The 20,609-nt window shown below is 47.3% G+C and overlaps 2 protein-coding genes across 8 annotated transcripts in view; one reads left to right on the top strand and one right to left on the bottom strand.

The window, feature by feature from the left end:
• The window catches only part of LOC118220845 (inhibitory synaptic factor 2A), a 29,354-nt gene extending 18,583 nt beyond the window's left edge, over positions 1 to 10,771 (top strand). Inside the window, exons 3-5 of one of the 2 annotated variants that reach the window (XR_004764019.1) lie at positions 1,639 to 1,710; positions 9,738 to 10,291; positions 10,424 to 10,771. Coding sequence is in view for 1 of the 2 variants with exons in the window: in XM_035405190.1 (XP_035261081.1) it covers positions 1,639 to 1,710; positions 9,738 to 9,921 (256 nt within the window). In the remaining variant the exon portion in view is untranslated. Of the gene's footprint in view, positions 1 to 1,638; positions 1,711 to 9,737 lie in introns of both variants that reach the window. The other variant, XM_035405190.1, reaches the window with a different exon arrangement.
• dock1 (dedicator of cytokinesis 1) overlaps positions 1 to 20,609 on the bottom strand; it is a 233,935-nt gene that overhangs the window by 134,059 nt on the left and 79,267 nt on the right. For all 6 annotated transcript variants that reach the window (XM_035405183.1, XM_035405185.1, XM_035405186.1 and 3 more), the window contains one exon: positions 19,161 to 19,256. In XM_035405183.1, the coding sequence (XP_035261074.1) occupies positions 19,161 to 19,256 (96 nt within the window). The remainder of the gene's footprint in view (positions 1 to 19,160; positions 19,257 to 20,609) is intronic.

Here is a 20,609-nt window from a genome sequence, read left to right as displayed (position 1 = left end):
TAATGAAAACCTTTGAAGATAGTTGTCTGAGCTCGAGATGCACACTGTGAAAACGTTAGACCTTAATGGCCATTATTGCGCATACAGGTCAATGATAAAGCCTACATTACATCATTCTGCATACCCCCACCAATGGTTGCTATAACATGCAAATCAGAGGAACTGGAGTTGAGGGGATTAACAACTAAAGCGTATAGCTATTCACTTCCTCATTATTATCAGAAAAGGAATGCCTGAATTCCCTTTCCTTTTGTACCAATATTGGCCACAGTCTTCATACGGAATGGTAGACATTTTTACATCAATTTTCATAATGCCTGCAATTTTTCCCAAGACTAGGTAAAACTGAAAACAAGTGGGGAAAAAAAACAAGGGGTGAAAAATATGTTACTGAATCTACTCGATACCATTAACATTGAAAACATACTAAATTTCTAAGTTAAAAGGCAAACAAGGTAAATAATTAATTAAAGAACCCTGCAAATGAGTGTAATATTAAACAGTCTGTCAGAAAAATACATCTGAGAGGGTTTGTTTTGCAGAAAATGAATCTTGAATCTACGTAAAAACAGAAGACACTGCAAAACAATCTGTTACTCCTGCTGTAACATTTGTATCTTTCCACACTCCAAGCACCCTATAAATTCTCATCTTCCATGAATAAGTTTTCCATAGGGAAATGAATCGGAAAGAAAAAAATGCACAAAAAACAATTCAATGACAGACATTAAAATTCCGAATGAACTCCACATAGCGAGGAAGTTCAGGTGTCAGGAGCTTTTGTTTTTCCTTCTGACTGCAAACAGGTAGTGAGTAAATTGTTTTCAGTAACAACACTGACTAGATCACAAACAGTTTTGTTTAAGGGGCCATAAAAGAACGGAACTCTGAAAGAAGCTGAGAAAACTGTTTGCTTTTGGCTACTTACCAAAAGAAATGTCAGGTCATAAAAAAGGGGTAAACATTTAGAAACACAGAAAATTGCCTTCTCGGAGCTACAAACTACAAACTCTCCTTTTCAACGTTGGAAACTATGTGCGTCCACATACAAATACCGTACACAAATAAATTAAAAAACACAAGAAACTGTGATCAAATACCACGCTGGCAACTGCTGTTTGAGCATTGAGCAAGGTAATAATGCAACTGGAATCATTTCTGTATATTCAGCAGTAAAAATGGACACAAGCAGTCAGTTATATATACAGTACCAGTGATAAGGTTAGGCAAATTTACATATAACTGCTAGCTATGAACAATTACAGTTCTCAGCAGGTCAACTGCAGCTGTCCCTGATCCGACACGAGAATTAAAATTTAATAGGCAAGGCTAGGAGGTTAAGACAGCAGATGGGAGAGCTGATCCTAAGTCTGTTCGTCAAGAGCAGAAGGTTGACGGATCGTCTTGGGTCTCCACGCGTGGACCCCTTAAAACCTTGCGGGTTCGGTGGGAGAGGTGGAATTTTATTCTCCACGGTGAAGAGACGCAGAAATGAGAAAACATAACTTAATTTGGCCCACGTTAACTTTGAGAGGTAATAAGTAATGACAAACGAGATGAGACTCAGCCTGAGCAAATGGGGAGGGTACGGCCAAACGAGCCCGGTAATTACTCATTCAAACGTTCTTATCTTTGCAGCCTCTCCTATCGAACCGGACAGGACACGGCCAACTGTGACACATGTCGGAACAGCGCATGCATTATTTACAGGTTGGTTTTTTTTTGTATTCCCAGTCTTCTTACTGTGACTTCTGCAGTTCTGCGAGAGCCATACGTTCTCTCTTTTGCTATGTCAGTACACCGCGGAGGGGTAAGGGGGGAAAGGCCGAGCCGATCGGTTAATTAGCCGAGTGTCCAGATATCGCCGCTGGATTAATGTGTGCTGCGCTCAGCCGCGCTGGTGCCGTCACAGCACTATGATCGTATCTCCCTCTGCATTCTGGGAGTTTTTGTGCGTGTAAGACAAGGAGAGCAGAAGCAAGGAGAAAGCCGTACCTAGCAGACCCACTTTGCGAGAGACAGAGAGAGGAGAGAGAGAGAGATTGAGAGAGCTAGAGAGAAAAAGAGACAGAGGCCAGTGCCAAGACAACAGATAAGGATTACTAATGGACAGGTGCCATCAGATAGGGGAAAATTGCTTGTGCGCTGTTAGGGCTTTATGGGAGATTGCAGAGGAAAACGTTACATGACTGACAGATCGATGATGCGCCATACCGTCAAGGAGTGAAATGTGACAACGCTTTTCATCCGAGGGCTGTAATTTACGCATGAAAACTTCGCTTCCACTCGTACTTCGACGGAAAATTCATCTCTTCTGGTCCGGCGTTCGTCTGAAACGGCGCGCGGCGAGCGGGCCAGGGCTCAGCGGAAAGAACCCGCCGATCAATTCTCCACGCGAGGGGGTTTTATTGCGGTGTCACGCCACTGTTTTTACGCTCGGTCGAGCCGGATCGCGGCCTAGCGCGGCCCGCGAGGAGCGGATTCGACGTCACACCCTTCGCCGCTACGCCGCGGCGGGACTCCGCGACGCGGTTCACGAACCACCGCCGCGTTCGGTCGTCACAACCGCGCGGCGACAGCACACGGCCGCCCGCGCGGTTACCACGGAAGCGCAGCCCCCGATCTACCGACCGGAGAAAACATACGGTCTTAAATAGAGGCGGCGTGCCCAGAATTCAGCTGGTGTTCAGACGCTTCCGGATTCTTCTGCAATCTCGAATCCACCCGCCCCCGGGGCAGAGGTCTGTTCCAGGCCGATTTCTCACCCCAGGCTGCAGGAACACACATCCTTAAAGATGTTCAAATTTATCTGCCGGTTCGGAGGATCCAGGTTTATACACGCCACCCCCGGGTGGGTGACAAATCCGCTCCGTCCGTGACGACCCGTCACCGGGTCGTTCCGGCGGGGGTGTCGGCCACCTGGGCGGGACTGACTGACAGCTCCCACCCACCTCCTCAGCCCCAGAGGCCCGCCCCCGGCCATTAAAGCTTTCGTGACACGGCGGGGGGGTCAAGCAAGGGCACTTGTTTTTTTACTCTGCACTTACTGCATAACCCATCTCGCCCATAAATCTTTCACTGCAAAAGCATTTCAAGTCAGTCCCAAATGTTCCTTCTATCTTGGGCCAGCACCAGCTCGACTGTGAACTTAAGGTTGGAACATGTTGCGTGAACTATGGGCATTTTTAACCAACTGAAGAAGTAAGATAAGCTAGAGCACAAAATATTTTTCCCCGCAACCAGACTGGTTTGAGACGGAGACTCCTACAGATGTTTCAGAGGAAAGCAGATCACTAAAAGCCCTGAAAACAAAATCACTAAAAGCTGGCTCTTATGTATAGACCCTCGCAACAGTATAGTGAAGCAAATATGCACAATGTTTTTTGAAACAAGTCTCTCTCTCTCTCTCAGTCCCTCTCTCAGAGCAACAGACAGCAAAGCAAAGATGCCAAATTTAGGTTAGCGCTGCAAGTTCAAGGTCAGTTCTTCACAAACACAAGGCCACAGGGCTAAGAGCTGGATGCCAGCTTCAAGCTGAGGGACTCAAGAAGACAGAAAAACAAATGACAAATGTGAAATTCTCTGAGGAAAAAAAAGGTGGTTTAAAAATTGAGCAGTGCCTTTTTGAACTATCTCACAGTTAGAAGACGTTCCTGGCAGTTTAGGTTCACATCCCGGTTCTGCTCTCGCTGTCACATCAAGACGCAACAGATATATTTAGACTCTCTGTCCTCGGCCTTCAGTTTTAGTTCTGGAGAAACAGGAACTCACAAAATGTCCCTTGTGAAGATGCTTTTAACTGCTGAGGTATTTGTCACCATGCATTTACTTCAAGCTATTAAGACAATTAAGTGTGGCCTATTTTGAAGGATTTGTTGGTTTAATAGAGGATAAAGCGCTGCAGAACACGGATAAAGGATCTTTTGAAGGCTGAGGTGCCATGACAAATTTTTACGGCAGGAGATTGAAGGATATTTTGTGGCTTCATTTTATGTGTACATAATCATCGTGGTGTGCATCATAGCAGCAGAACTTACAGCAAGCAGCCCAAAAGGTACTATTATTTTCTCTGTTGATCAACAAGACAGATTCCCAACGCAATGCAACACTGCCATCAGTCCACTTTCAGCATGATTTCATAGAAAAAAGGGTCATTAAACAGCGTCCCTACTCTGACCAGGCACAGTTTAAATAAATACCCATATCGATAAGCACCAAGGACAAAGACTCTTTCCATTATAATTCCAGCAAAAGCCTCTCTCCATCTCTGTCTCATTAAACGCAATGAGTAAATTGCTCTGCTGATTGTGCTGGTGTTTCTCAGGATGTCAAAGACCTCCCGATAAAAATGAAAAAAAAAGCAGAAATGCAGAAATGATTAAAGTAATACTTTCATCTTCCCGGGCTGGTCTTTAATCTGGGCGAAGATGAATGCGACAGTGCATAAAGACCGTCGCGGCACGAAAGAGGATTCGAAAGCGTTCAATTTATTTTAAGACTGGCTCTTCAAGCCGGGGTTCTTATAACCACTCTGTTCGCCGTGAAGGCCCGTAATCGAATTATCTCGCGCCACCCCAAAATATCGTCTAATGCGTTGATTAAATGGGAAGATACATCTAAGTGGCTCTGATTAGAGGAAGCTACATTTGCCGACGCGCTCGAGTTCTCCTTCGCGCGACGCACTCGAGGCACTTCGCCGCCAGTCACGGTCCGACGCGCCGCGCGCTAACGCGCCCGATGATGCGGTTTCCGTGAGCGTAACGGCAACGTCGTGATTCGCGGCGATGATTATTCCGGCGGCGAGGACGTTTACGGGATGGAGGAGGGTGCTCGACCGATCGAACGGCCCGCGGCGGCGGCGGCGTAGTCCGCCTCGGCTCCCGAATCGGGAGGAAGCGGGCAAAAAAAAAAACGTAAACAAGCAGCACGCTTCCGACGAGCGCGCGAGTGGCGCTCAGCGGGGAATCGAGGGCTCCGCTCGGCCCAGCAGGAATCCAGCCAAAAGGCTGTAGGCGTGCTAAATTACAACGCTTACTCCGGCGTGAAAGCGGGGCCTTGCTAGCGTACGGCGCTTCTTCATGTTTTTTAAAGTGTAAAGATGTTTGCGGAAGAATGTACTAGCTGTTGGCCCGGTCAGGCGGTTGCCATAGATACCGATGTGACGCTCGTGGAAACCGCGGGGATCCGGGCAGGCAAGGGCAGGACTACAGTTCTCCTCAGATCGAGAAGAGAGGGAACAGGGATGTGAGAGGTTCAGGGCAGGGGGGCGGTGTGCAAAAATGGGAAAACAGCAATGTTTCCCATTTGCGTCACCTCCTCCCCATCCCACCCACCGAGAGCATAGAGCTGAAGGTTACAGAAGTTCTGTAACACTGCAAAAGTTCTCTCAAACTTGGGGAACTAGCCAAGGTGGGGGAAAAAAAATCAACTCTTACTGCTTCTCTGCTGCAGAAACGGTATACTGTAGCACACCAAACCCTTTGGCATTACTGCAAGGAGATACAGATAAGCTGTAAACGCAGAGAATAATGAATCTTTCATTAAAGAGACTTTCGAATATTTTCAGAGTAGATGATTATCTTTTCAGAATGTTCTTCTCCTAATGAGGCGGTGTTGGAAATTGGTAGCCTGTATACGCCTCACGCTCCCCGGTCGAATGCATTTGTTCCCATCTCCAACTATCTTGAACAAAACTTAATAGCATGTGACTGGTGAAATAACACCTTATACTTTATAGACAGCAAGACTGTCAAGGATCCAAAAATGGAGCTCACGAGTTTCATAAACATCATGCGCAAAAGGGAGGGACGCTAGGTTTCAACTTTAAAACTGTATGCGTGATTGTGCATATATTTAGTCACACTGAAGTGAAGTGTGGTGGGGTGGCGCACTGGTTAAGGTCAAATGGGCTGCATGGATGCCAACAATGTCCACAGAAATCCCAAACGCATTCTAGAAGAATCCGCAGGCAAAGCGGCTTCAAGGCATTCACATCAAAAGGCAGACAGCAAAAGAAAGTTTAAAGGAGACTGTGAGCTCCACAGCATGCAGGGGATACAGGTGCACGGGAGCAGGGCTAAACACCTGTAAGGTTCATGGTCACGTGTCAGGCAAGTTAGATCGATTGAGTGCAAGCAGATACCCAAGTTGGAAGCTGACTCCCCGATGTGGACTATGCACTGACTCTGCTGTTCTGCGGTTATCTGAACAAATGCTTTCCTCTAACAACGTGATGAATCGTTGATGTAAGTGGTTTTTTTTTTTTTGGTCAGTTAAGCATTGGGAGGAAATTATGTATCAGAGCAGGAACTGGCACCCGCTTCATCACAACAGATTAGGACAGAACACAAACATCCCTTTTGAGCTGCGCTAGAGCCAAGTCTGGCCAGTCTAGAAAGTTACACGTTTATTTCCATTGCAGTGCCGCATGAATGCGAAAGATATATAGACCACACCTCAGTAGCAACAAAAAAAGGCAAAAAAGAGAGATATATTTCACAATCAATTCTTGTGACAGAGACTTACAAGAGCATAGGTACCGGTGCTTTCAGTCTACAGAAAAATGTATGTATAAACAGTTCTTAATACAGAAGAACACTCTAGATACACAGTACAAATACAGGGCAAACCAGCGTGGAATCACAACTACTGTAACTTGGTGTCAGCAGTAGGACAAGGGCAATAACCGGCAGCTGCACAGTACTGTACCTTAATAATACTGCCAGTAAGGCAATGGGATTTCTCATTGCTCAAGTCTCCTGTCTGGGTTTAGGAGCGAAGGAATGTTTGTGCAAGTGCCAAATGAAACCAATAAACTGAACGTCGCCCCCCTCCAATAAAAATCCTCCATCAGTTTTGGATCTACAGATTTACTACATTTTATGCCAGAAATTCTGACAGTGCAGAATGCCCATCAACTTAATTGACAGTTGATTTTGAAAAGTGGAACCTTCCACTGTCTATTCTAGCTAGCTAGTGAGGCAACTGAAAAGCCAAAAGTTCCATTGCATAACAATAGATGAGTCTGCATTTCTAAAACGGGAAGATGAACAGGGGCACGCAACAACGTCAAAGAATGAAAAGGAATGCAAGAGAAGGAAAATAAACTTAATCAAACCATTGATAGAGCGTGCCATTACTCCGGGCTCAAATAAGTACGAAGAGCGATGAGTAAGTCAATATTGACATTTTTTTCTCTCTATAATCACAGGCCAGCAAAAGCAAATTGCACACTGACGTGCTCGGTGTAATGGAGGAAAAGTCGATTGTGCGACGACAGCCCCCCCAATTAATTATGAACTAAATGGCTCTTGGTGCCTGCAATCAAACCTGTCAAATGTGCTGCTAGTAGCATTTTAAAAAAAAGTCTTTCCAGCTAGAAACGCAACAACTGAGTCATGATTTCTCGACTGTTACATAGCTTTCTCCCCATTGTGGCAAAGAAGCACTTTATTTAAAGTGAAAAGTTGTTCGCAGCCTCTACATAGAGCATTCTCACATGGCTTCTTTTCACAGCTGCAGATCGCAGCCAGACTGAACAGCCCCACAGCAGAACTGGAGCAGGGCTCAAACAATAATTTCACGGAATTATTTTAATTTTAAACAATAATTTTATTATTCTGAAGCTGCTGGATGGCTCATTTGGTTAAGGCACCATACCGTGTCTGAATCAAATCTGGACTGTGCCAGTGGCAAGCATGGCTGGTAATTTTAAGGTGTGCTGGAGAACCATGGTTGTCCAAAAGAAATGAGAAAGACCCACACCCCATCAAAAAATGGATAAAAAACAAAAAGAGAGACTTCGTCCTCAAGTCATGGGAAGAGGAACTCAGCGGCTTACCGTGTGCAGTAATCGCATTCTAACATACGGACGTGCGCCCATTTAATGCTAAATAAAGGCCGCGTCGACTGAAACGGGTCGGCTGACAGTGAATAAAAGTGCTATCGGCGCTGCCGGGATCTTGGCAGCTTGTCATAGTCCAGCAGCACGAGGGCAGAGTGGAGAGCGGCTGTGAAGCAGAGAGAGAGACCACGACAGGCAGCACCGGCCAGGGACGCGCTTTAGCCACATCAATACGGACGCCTGCGCCCGACGCCGCTCTGTCTCGAGTGGGTACGACGGCCGAGCGCCCGAAAACGCGTACCGACGGCCGCCGGCGCCAAAAACGCTTCTCGTTAACAGAGCAGGCGATCGCCTACGCGACGCGCCGTCCAGGTCCCTCGCGAAGCGGAAAGCTTCGCCCGGCTTTTATCGGAAGACGCCTCAGCTCCCGTTCTCACACAGCCGGTCCCTTCTGCAAAAACAAGACTGAATTGATTACCGCATAATTACATGCTTCTGCCGAGTGATTAATTCCTTAATAACTGCCTCCGCTTCGCCGCGCCTCTTTTCAAAAGGGCCCCGGCGCTCGGCGGCGAAAGGCGCAGGAGACGCCGACGGAAAACTCGACGGCGCCGAAAACATTCCGTCTCGTCGCCACTCCCGCGTCTGTCAAAACACCGCTCCGCTCCGCTCAGACCGAGCTCGCAAATCGCACTCAAGACTCGCGACGCTTTGTCCTTCATCTGACACTACGACGCCAGAAAGTAGGAAGTGGGGGTGGGGGGGGGGGGGGGGGGGGGTGTTATGTATCCGTTTTCCACCACAGGGTTCTGCATATGATTATGACTGATCGTTTTCACTTTTCAGGGAGAGTAGCGATTCATTTGCACCACAGGCCTACAGGCTGTGGTCAGAATAATCACCTTGTAATCGAAACCGTCGCGTCTTGAGAAAGCCCATTATTATCCCATCCAGAAGTATGAGACGTGTCCAAACTTGAAGGCGATGTAATTTTGACGTGTGCCCTAATGCCGAAGGCCTATATTCAGTTGTTTAGCGGTGGAGAGGGCTTGTTCGGTTGCTTCACCCACACTCTCACAGCCCCAAATGTTGGAACTTGATTGTGGGTCGTAAATGTAAAAAAAATTCTAGCAGATTCCATACGCCCAGCAAACGTTGACAAGCTGACATCAGACCTCAATGGATTTCTCCCCATCTTGATGTATAAAATGTAATTAATGTTTTTTTTTACTTTTGAAGAAGGTAAATTATTCTTTTATCACTCTTAATGTACCTCAGAAGCAAGAAAAAAATATGGGCCTATACAACGAAATGGAGTAAAGAAAGTGCATACAGTATACCCTATAGCCATCCAACGGAATGTCAAAAATGACTTCTCTGTGGGGAAAAAAGTCATATAACTATCCCGTCTATACACATCGGAATAGCAGTCAACGGTCAGAGATATGGGGTTTTTTTTTTTTCCTTTACCTCCTTCATTTTATCCTATTGTTGTCTTGGTAAGGCTTCCAGGATCCTCCCGGGCTCGTGAATGGTTTAAGGGATTAAACTCTTCCCACTTCCGGCAGTGAATGCTTTAATCTGAGTGTTTAACTTCGCACAGCCCCGGAACCAGCCGGCCGGGTAGGCCAGGGATTACAGCGTGACGGCTCTCGAAGATAAACCCCCGATAGCTGCAGCCCCGCGCCGGGGAGCGCCGCCGAGCGGAAGCGGCAGGTTTCGCTACAGATGACTATTACTTTAGGAAGTGAAAAATGGCAGAGAGCAAGGTCAGGGTTGATGATGTGCATGTGTGTATTAGCGCCGGTCGCTACATCAGACGCTGATTTGAGATGGCTGTACCGGTGCTGCTCCCGACGTTAACGCCGGCCCTGAACGTGTCTTTGTGTTGCAGTGTGGAGCTGGACTTCAAGCAGCAGGAGGACAAGCTGCAGCCGCTCATGAAGAAGCTGTGCCCCACGGAGGAGCCTCAGTTCCCGCCTCTGCCTTACCCACAGGAGGCCTTCACCTCCACCCCCAAACGCAAGTCCAAAACAGAGTCCAAGAAGCACGCGCGCTGGAAACTCTGGTTCCTATGAAACTCGCCGGGCTTTTCGGTTTTATTCCTCGCTTTTGAACGCCGCGGGGAGCGTGCTCTCGAACATCAAAGGGGATCCCGAAAATACAAAAAGAAAAAGACGTTTATCCCGCCCCCGCCTCCCCCCCCCACGTTACCTCCCCCCGCACATTCGGTGTGCGTCCCGGATATAAGACTGTGTGGTGAAATCCCATGATCTTCGCCTGAAAACGAGCTAAGAGCCTTGTGAGGAAGTGCGACTTTTTTTTTTCCTTCTCCCCTCCTCTCTTTCTTTTTCACGGCTTCCAAAAGGGATTCGACGTTATTTTGAACTAATTTCCAGAAGCAGGGCGTGAAATTACACCGTGCCAACTTATTTGCAGATCACCAAGGTGCGAAGCAAAATTGGAGTTACTCTTCCATTTATTTATTTATTTATTTATTTATTCAAACGCAAGTCTGTGGATGGAGAGTTAATTATTTATTAATGTTTCAGTCTCACTTTCTTTTCCTTTCTCTTTTAGTCATGGGTTCGGGAGATGCTTTTTTGCCATTTTTTTTCCTCCTACATGCTGGCCTTGGTCTGTTTTTGAGGGACCTTGTTGGAAGTATGGGAAATTGAGTTTGTGTCGAATTGTGTGGAACACTGGTATCGCCCACAAACAGATTCAACAGCATATCTGCTAATAGGCAAAGCACAAAAAATCACTTTTAAAATATCTTCAGGATGCATTATGCATAGAGAAAAAAAAAAAACCACAACTGAAGACTTGACTATTTTTTTTAGTCCAGAATCATACCCAGGACGACACTGGAATTCCATTACCTGAAAGTATCTCCACATACTCTTGACTTTGCAATTATCAACAGTAATATGCGAAAAAAAAAAAAGAATGAAATAGGCTATTTTTCTATGAATATTTGTTAAGCTAGGCATCTCAATGTAATTTTCTAGACACATATATGAAGTTTTATCTCACTCTAAAATATACCAGTTTATTATGTTTATTATGCTGCTGTATTGGGTGGGGGGCAGGGCGGGGGGGTGGAGGGGGGTCAACCATTTGTTAACTGCACAGTATTTGGTACCAATGGCCTGATCATTTTTAAGCAACGGTGAAAGTCGCTGAAAAGGATAAAACACAACAAAAATAAAGCTTTATTGTTACACTTCTTAAAGACAAATTTCTGTAGTCTGCTAAACCATGACAGATAGGCTGCTCCTAAGCTAGCCCACTTGATTCCAGCATATATTTTGCAGCAGTAAAAAAAAAAGGTAGACAGCTCATCTCTGCTCAATCCATCCAAGAGGCCAAGAGCTGTTTTTTATGCGTCTTCAATAACTCACCCTTTGCATTTTCACGGCTCCCATCAGGTACCACAAAATAATTACTCAACAGCGACTTGGCTGTTGACTGTATTAATATGGGACACTTCAGAAGCCCGCGTCAGCAGCTGAAGACTCCAAAAGGGAATGCAACAGGCCCGAGTGTCCGTCCACACTGCATTCAAGTCCCTCTTTTTTTTGCTGACTATTAGACTAGCTGCTTCCGTGGTCTGCGCAAAGCCAAAGTGGCCACGTCAACAATCCATGCAGTGCAGTGACCCGAGATTCTGGGTACGCGTTATATTAGCATTCAAACCTAGGGACCCCCTTCCCCAGTCACAGGACACATGCACACACATAGACACGCTCTCTCTCCCTCTGTCCCTCGCTCTCTCTCTCCCACACACACACACGAACACACACAAGTCAAGCAATCAAGTGGTGAGACATTTACGGACCCCGGATGAAGTTTGTACCGAATGATTTCCAGCGAAACTATTTGTACATGTTGTTAAGAACACAATAGGGCTAATACTATTTTAAAATATGGGTCTGCTGCCTGTGTTTTGTATGAATGATTTTAAGTCGACGGCTTGCAGAGCATAGCAAGTGACGAACAAAGCCAAAAATCACTGCCCGGTAGAGAAATGAAATGTGCCAAAGTGTTTCAAAGGGCATAAAAAAAATCCACGAGCTATAATTATCATAATGCCACATGACGATACTGCTTAGTAGAACCGGTCAATTGGCCAGCTACCCATGCCAGCTCCATGCCTTTGGCTTTCTGTTATTTATACAGAATTCACTAAACACACCTCTCTGACTTGTACAGGATGGGTTTGAATTTCAAATAGTTCGACTGTAGCATAAAGAGACATAGATGTTTATCTGTACCTTAAAGAAGTGCAATTGATTTATTATGTGCAATATTGTGTATTTTATACTGTTTTTAAGTCAAATGAAAGGATTTATTACGAGAAATAAAACGTGAAAATATACGGGGTACTTTTTGTTTTTTAATCAATCAAATTTACAAAGTTGAGCAATTTAATTTTATTTCTTTGTGAAGTGCACGGCACGGCTCGTCGTGGAAGCTTGTGACGATTTATCACAAGGCTGACAAGACAGAAACTGCGCAGTCATCATCAGCTACCCCCCCCCCCCCACACAAAGCCAGCCCCTTTCCTACAAAGCTCGCTCTGATTGGGCCCAGCTTTGGCGGTAGCCCAGCAGCCTTAACCCGAAAGCCCCAGCCCTCCTTCCCGCTCCCAGCTGCACAGACTCACACAGGGACACAGCCTGCCCCTCATGGTCTGTTTCACCAGGGCATTGATCTGCAGTCTGTACCAGCAACGGCCTAGATAGGACACCGGTTTCACCTAACTGCACCAAGGGACTATGGATCCAGGTCCCAGACGGGAAGCTCGTGTTGACCTTCAACAAGGCATTTACATTACATGCAGAGGAACGGGGGTCAAGACACGGCGTTGAAACAGATAGCTGGAGGAATTTCAAATAAGGGCTTCAAATACTAGCTCTTTCATGTGCTGTGTGTTCAAAGTTCAGTATTACCAATGCATAATTCCTCCTGAGGCCCAAGACTAATTTATGTTGATATATGTATTTATCCATGGTTTCTTTTGGTACGTAACATAGGAGTAATCAATACGAAGCTAGGACATTAGCTTCAATAACAAAGCCAAGAGCAGAGGGGTGACTGAGGAGGCTAGGCTTTGAAATCTGAACTACACTGCCTGCATGAACCGCGTGTGTGTGTGTGTGTTTGTGTGCGACCATGCGTGTGTGTGTGTGTGCGAGAGAGAGAGAGAAGAACACGCGCATATGCACATGATTGTCAGGCTGTGCAACCACTTCAAAAACATCACGCCTCTCACAAACTGTATCGGCTCCCCCCCCGAGGGGGAAGTGGCCCCGTGGCCAGCTCGAGCGAGAGAGAGAGAGAGAGAGAAACGCAGGGTGCCCCGCCCGCTCCCTCCCGCGCCGTCTCCCGCTCGCTCGCGAAAGCTCTTTCCCCCCTCACGAGTGCCCTTCTGCAGAGGAGGGCATCAGCTGGCAGGTGACGGCTTTACCACTCTATGCCGTGATTAGCCGAGCGTCGCTCTCATTACCCTCGCAGTTCGGCCCCCTCCTCCTCCTCCTTCTCCCCGCACTGCGGGGAGGGTGCCCAGCGACCACCTCCACTACCGAACCGAGTCACGCGTCCCCATTAATGGCTGAAATGGCCCTGTCTCCAGGGGGGGGGTTCTGGGCTGGAGTGCTGCAGCCTGCTGGAAACGCTCTTCTCTACAGCAGGCGGAAAAAAACAGAGGCGAAAACTAAGACGGAAAGACAACGAGAAAGAGAGAGCGAGAGCGAGAGCGGACGGAGAGTGAGAATAGACAAATATAAAGAGAGAAAGAGGGAGAGCTAGGGTAAAGCAAGGGAGAGCGAGAGGAAGACCTTTCTTCCAGCCCGCTGCGCTGGCCGCTACCTGGACCTACGGCGTACCTACGCGTGCGAGGCAGCGATCCACAAAGGACTGGCAAACTGAGCCGCTACCCAGGGGAGTTTGTGTTCCGGCCCAGGCAAGGACACACTGAACGGTCAACTGAGGATAAATGCACACAGCACAAGGTGGGGAAAACTGCAAGATGCTGCGCTAGGTGCCTTATGTAATTTACTGAAATTAGGAAGGGAGGTTCTACAGTTAAAGTGCAAAGCCCCAGCAGAGCAGTTGGGGGTGCTGTGATGGCGAGGGACTCGATAAACGCTGACCTCTTGTTTCATCCTCACATAAAGCCACACAGTGAGTCGGCAGACATTAAAACCCCGGCACATTCAACCAGAAAAATCCACCACGGGGAGTGAAGAAGAGGCCAAAGCTCAATACTGCTAAGTTCAAGACAAAATGCCATGCTGGACATGGAGGGAAAAAGTAACTTTGTGAAAGTGTAGTCATTTAATTAAAGGCTGAATATACAAAATGTTCATGACTGCACTAAAACGTCCCATCACACAAAAGTTTGAGTATGTATACCATGAGCTACCTACACAAAAAATGCTTTAGCATGTGTACTTGCATGTGTATGTCTGTGCATGTATATAGGTACACTGGTAGAAGAGACTCAGTGTATTCCACAGGGATACAGGCCGATGCTTCCCCTTCTGTTTCCAAAGAGAACAGCTTGATACTACAGCTAAAATGACTGGCATCAAGGTAGCTCAGTCACTGTCTGAACTGGAGAGAAAAGGGTTTTATACCGCACTGAAATCTATATTCTGGACAGCAGCTCCATATAGCACAGTCTGCTCTGTACCCTGTCAGTACCTCTGCATTTCCTCCTTTCCCTTCCCACTATCCCCTCGCACACAAACACGCATGCACATACACAGACACAGACACAGACACAGACACACACACACACACACACACACACACACACACACAGACACGCATGCACATACACACGTACGCACACACACACACACACACACAGAGACACACAAATCAGTGCCATGAGATTTAAAGTTATACTTAAAAATTACTTTCCACTACTGCTTTTTCACTTCTGCTTTGGTTTGCAAGAACACATGAAAGCGCACTGTACACACAGTTAGAGTCTGTCCAAGAACGAGCTGCATCGGGGAGAACAGCACAGGGAACATAAAATAAGTGAGTGAGCAGCTTCAGCAGACAGCAATATGGCCCAGCAAAGTGAAATGGATCTGTTCCATTACCAAAAGGATCCGAAAGAACATAACTCAGAAGACACACTGGCGTGCCAGGAATGATCAATATCTACAGTACTTCCTGCTGCTGCGAGACAATCAGAGTACAATCAGAAAACGGCATTCAGAAAAACAAACAATTACGTATATATTTATGCACGTCTCAAGATTATTTAAAATGTATGAAGATCCTACTGTGCCTGAAATTTTGTTTTGCTTTTGTTTAAACGGAGCTGATCTGCATGGAAAATTAGCGCGCGAAAGAGGCGCGGCTGCCGTTTCATGTGCAGAGCGTGAGCGCGTGCCCTCTGTACACGACGGGGGGGGGGGGGGGGGGCGGGGGGAAATAGCGTCTTTGAAGGCCGAGGAGAGGCAGAGGAGCCGCGGTCGCTCTGATGTAGCGTGGACCGCGTAAAACTGGAAACACACCGGAAACGCGATGCTTACAAACTTGGCGCTGCGTACACTCCGTGTCACGACCCCTGCCCTCGTCTGAATTCCGCGTATGGAGGAAGTGAGAGGGGAGGAAAGCTAATGCAGAAATCGAAATCCATGGTTGATACAGGAGGGACGGGGGGGGGGGGCAAGGTCGGCCGTTCCGCGAAAGCGGGGCCTACCGCCGAACGGCTGCCTGTGGGACCGTGCCGCCGGCGGGCCGACCGCAGGGAGAACCGGTCGGGCCTGGACCAAATCTTAACCGAGGCGGGAGCCCCTTTAAGAAATTTACCGACCGTCTCACTGACCGTTAAGCGAAGGGCTGTTTGAGACCCGGTCTTAAAACCGGCGCTCTGAGTTTATTCTGAGCGCGCGGGACGAGAGCTCGGGAAATCAGGCGGTCAGCCGCCAGGCCGACATAGCGGGTCGAGGGAGGGAACGCGGGGGAGCTAAAACTAACATGCGCCAAAACCGCAATGCACCGCTTCCTCAAATAAAACACCTTTCCCCCGGAAGGCATCGCACGCGGTTTCTCGACAAAAATAAAAAAAGTGAGGCAGGGGTTGTCTACATGTGCTAAGCCTCCGTCAACCATCCGCATAAGAGCCACTGACATGGGGCTCGGCATGTCCAATTAGACTAAACGCTTCCCCTAAGGGTCACTTCCTAATCTGCATTGACTTTTCCCCCCATGAAAACATGAAAGCCTCCAATTAGGTATGGATGTTAACCACAAATCGTAAGGTAATGCACAGCTATCTGTTTGAATAACAGCGCTATCTGCACTCCGAGAACCAGTGGATAACAAATCAGCTTTGCCAAAATGCAATATTTCAAATTTCTCGGTGGAGTGGAAAAATCAGACATTTTTTCCTAAGGGAGAAGAAACAACAGCAAGAGACAAGTACGTAGTCCACAGCCAGTAGACTTGATATTACACTGGTTAAATTCACCTGGCATCATTCAAAACGCATGGAATCTGTGGCATACTGCAAAGGAAAAGAGGGCGGAGCGAGTGAAACCCTATCAGAGAGTACGGCGGAGCCAGTGAAATCCCATCAGACAGTAGGGCAGAGCTAGTGAAACCCTACTGGAGAACAGTGGTAGCTGTATTATGAAGTGGGTGGCCTAGCATTGGTGGAAACCAGATAATAAGAAATAAGACAGGAAAAACCAAACATGTTCAACAAATAGTTAATGACAGTTACTGCAGTATCTTTGCGTACTGCAGCTACCGAACTCCAGATCTCCTAGTCGAAAGGATGCCGACTCCAGACCACCCTGAAAAATGACAGCAATTCAGCTCCGCCCACCTCCGCTCCCCGACAACTCACTGACATATGTTACGCCGTTTCCCGGTCTCAGAATTGCAACAACGGCCACCTCTTCTCCCTGCCAGAGGAGCGGACTTGTCACGACAATCTTCAGAGGCGTGATATGACGGTCGTGAGGGCGCCCGACGCGTGGCTCGCCCGTGGCGGCGGGCTTCGACGGGAGCGTGCGCTTTACGGGAGCACGGGGGTCGGCGTGGGCGGACGGTTCGGCTTCAAGGGCACAGCGAGCGGCGGCTCCGCATTCACAATTAATGACTGAGTCAGGCGTCCTGGACGCGCACGCTGCAGAGCTAAAACGGGATTTGTTTTAGAGAGAGGAAAAAAAAATGCCAAAAAGCTGTATAATCAATGGCCCACGATGCAGTACTGCTGGCGCTGATGCCAAAAATCCCAACCGTGCCAAACAAGAGCAGCCACCTACGGCAGCAGCAGCTAGTGGCTTCCAGTGGAGTCTGAAGAGGTTCCGGAAGATGTAAAGTGCGCCTTGCGGCACCCGCGACGGCAAAGGCGAGGAGAACTGCGCCTCTGTCCGAGGACACGAGACACAGAAAGTGCAGGCCGCTCAACAGGTCGGGGGTCCTTCTACGTTTTCCCAAACCGACACCGGGAATTCATGCGGCAGAGACCTTTATCGGCCGTGAGCAGCCATTACGGCTCCCCACTTACTGTATCTGGGGGTTCGTTACAGCCCCTCACAAAGACCACAGAGACAAGCCGGTTACCAACTGAATGAGCGCTTCACAAAACTCAGAGGGAATATTAATACTGAGGGAAACGGCAGAAAAAGAAGGATTGTAAATATTGAAACTGGAAACAGATGCTTAGTCTTTTCTTTTTTTTAGTTCAGTTGGAGCTGAGCTGAGCACTTCCATCAATCAAAGAAGTCTTAAGAGAAGCCAAATTGAGTCAGCTCCCTCCAAAATAACATTTATATTTTCCATGGCTTTTCACTGATTACTGAAATACATTTTGAGAGAAATTACTTAATCATGCATTCTGTCCGTACAGACACACTTGGCAGTGTACGCCAGTCACCAATGACTAAGTACAAGGCTTACTGTCCAAGCCAGTGAACAACTCAATTTGTAAGCAATATCACCACATGATGACATTACACTTAAAAGTAAAGCTTATGCATTAGCAAGAAATATTTACATACTGTAACATTTTCATTACAGCAGAAAAAAAATCCCCACTACTTTACTGGGAAATAATTTTTTTTGTCCAATTTCTAAGGGGAATAAAATGTGCAGTGGACCGCAAGAGTTCAGGACTGGTCAAGCAGAGCCAGGTCTGAGACAAAATAGGTCTTCTTGGTGTGGAAACTAGAGACATCAAGTGAGGGGCATGTCATGGCTGACAACAAATAGGAGTGGCCAAAAATGTCCCTCTTTAGGGGAGGATAGTAAAGGAAGAGAGGGCCCAGAGGAGAGGCATTCAGTGAGAAACCAAAAAGGCTTCAGGGCAGCATTCAGCTAGCGCCCCGGGCTGCTGTCTGGGAGCCTGGAGCGGGGACAGGGGCAGGGTTAGCCAAACGGCTCCATTAGCCCCATGCTGAGCCGAGCAGCGTGGGATAGCGGAGTTTAGCAAGAGCGTCACGCATTACATTGCTCCTCTCCACACACAAGGGAAAGGAGTGCGTTTCAGCCAAGGGGGGCGCGGGGGTGGATTAAGAGACGGACCCCAGCGCCGGTGTGTGATTTACCCAGGAAGAACTCTGCATGGATAATAACAGAGACGGTGCGACCGGACCAGGCGTTTCGCGCTCCAGGACTGTGGATTACCGCCGGCGAATATCACACGGCCCTGCCAGGGACGCGCGGGACGATGCCGTCGAAGGGCGCGTCGGACGAACGGAACCCTGAGCGACCCCCGCGGCGAGCGGCGAGCCGTCTCTCCGCGCGGCAGGGCGGGCTCACGCTCCGCGCTGTATTCACACCGCAGGAAGCTGACGGCTCGCCAGCCGTTCCCTTCCCAGATTAAAGCCTCTCTTAAAAACGCTGCGACCTGTCGCACCCCTGATTGCTTCTCCCTTTCCTCCTACTCAAAGTCACACTGCTGCACTATCACACCCACTGCAATCCCATTAACAAGTCATAGCACGCGATGAAGTTTGTTAAATTATGTTTCCATTTAACTTAACTCTGCGTCCTTAATTCTGAGCAACATCTTTACAGTAAGTGAACATTGTTTTTCCCTCATATTCTACCATTTTACATTTTTCAGCAACGGCTTCATATTGCGCAGTACAATAACGTACCGGAAGACATAGCATTACCTTCAATGCATATCAAAGCTCATTTCAGATGAATGGAAAACAATGCAACTCATGCCTACGTTAACAGCTCAAAAGGACAATGAAGAGGTCCACGAGACCTCGCTTTCACCGCCGTTTGTGAAACTCAGTCGGCAGTGCCGACGGCGAGAGACACTTACGATGAGCTTGGAGTCGCGGCCCATGGAGATGACCGTGCGGTTCACGGTCCTCAGCAGCTTCTCCATGATGATCTGCACGTGCCACTGCGTGGGGCCCTGAGGGAGGGGCATAAAGAGAAAAACATGAACATGTAATCCAACCGCCTATGCACCGGCCAACTACGCACTTATAGATGGATTACACTGTGTAACAACCATGTAAGCACACAAGTTAACATGTCAGGGAGTCAGTTAGGTACTGAGGTTAGGAGTCAAGGGTTCAGGGTTAAAGGCTACAGGTGGTGTCTGTGCAGACTAGTACACATACATTTTACATACATCCATGTAACTGGTATGCAAGGACACTGTTTAAGAGAATAGGGACATGCATGGGGGTTCATTTTTAAGGTTAAGTGTAGAGGAAGTTTTCGGACTGTTAAAAGCACCTGTTCATTTGTACCCACATTTCATACACAGAAATGCCACGGTCCCCAATGGCAACCGTTAAAACCACTTTCCCATCAAGAAGCTTTCCAATTCCAGGAGCCACTCGAATGAGCAAACAACATTTTTCTAAGGGGAAAGCACTGCTAATACAAGTTTCCAGAAGGTTCTCGATGAACTCTCGCGTATTGAGTGCTCTCTCACAGAGACTTAAAGCAAAGCCATGACCTGGTTAACTGCGGACGGTCCAAAAACAACTGGAAACTGCACTTAACAGCAAAGTCCAGCCTCCCAAGGATTCCAACATTTTTACCTGCCGCAACATCAAATCTCCAAATCATCTGCTGCCCTTTGCTTTCAGTCTCTGTGCGAGCATATGCATCCATATGCATTTGTTTTGCATTCAAATACTTTTCTGTGCTCTATTGATCTTGCCAGCTGTAACTGAGAACTGAGCCTGCCAATATGACCAGAAGGCGGGGTTTACACTTTTTGAGAGTATTTCATTGATTCCAAGACATCAGACAAGACTAGTAATGCGTAGAAAAGTATTTGAATCAAAAACAAATACGTATTTGACCCAGGTCTGATGCATATATATATATATATATATATATATACATACATACACATATATACACACACACATATGCATACACACACTTCAAACTGCCGTTTGTCGGAGATACAGAGCACAGCTTCACTAGTTCTGTGACAGAAAAGTGAGGTACTGAACAGACATGGTCAGACAGCTGATACTTTCGTCTCTTAACTGGTTTCCCCCATGAGCACAAAAGCAGAAATAATTAAATGGGTGTAATTATGAGTGGGAACTTTGCACTGCGACACCACACAAAGAAATGATTTCTGCCGTATCGATTTCAACTAGAGGAACGTCGACATAAATTATTAAAGAAAAATTCCATGAAATAATTAAGTTAAGTTTCTAACCTTCAGACACAAATTAAATAACACAACTGATTAATTGAGACGTCGGGAGAAGAAGCTCAATACCCCATTATTCTC

The sequence above is a fragment of the Anguilla anguilla genome, chromosome 2 (genome assembly GCF_013347855.1).
Source record: "Anguilla anguilla isolate fAngAng1 chromosome 2, fAngAng1.pri, whole genome shotgun sequence".
Taxonomy (NCBI): domain Eukaryota; kingdom Metazoa; phylum Chordata; class Actinopteri; order Anguilliformes; family Anguillidae; genus Anguilla; species Anguilla anguilla.
This window is presented reverse-complemented; position numbering and strand designations above follow the sequence as displayed.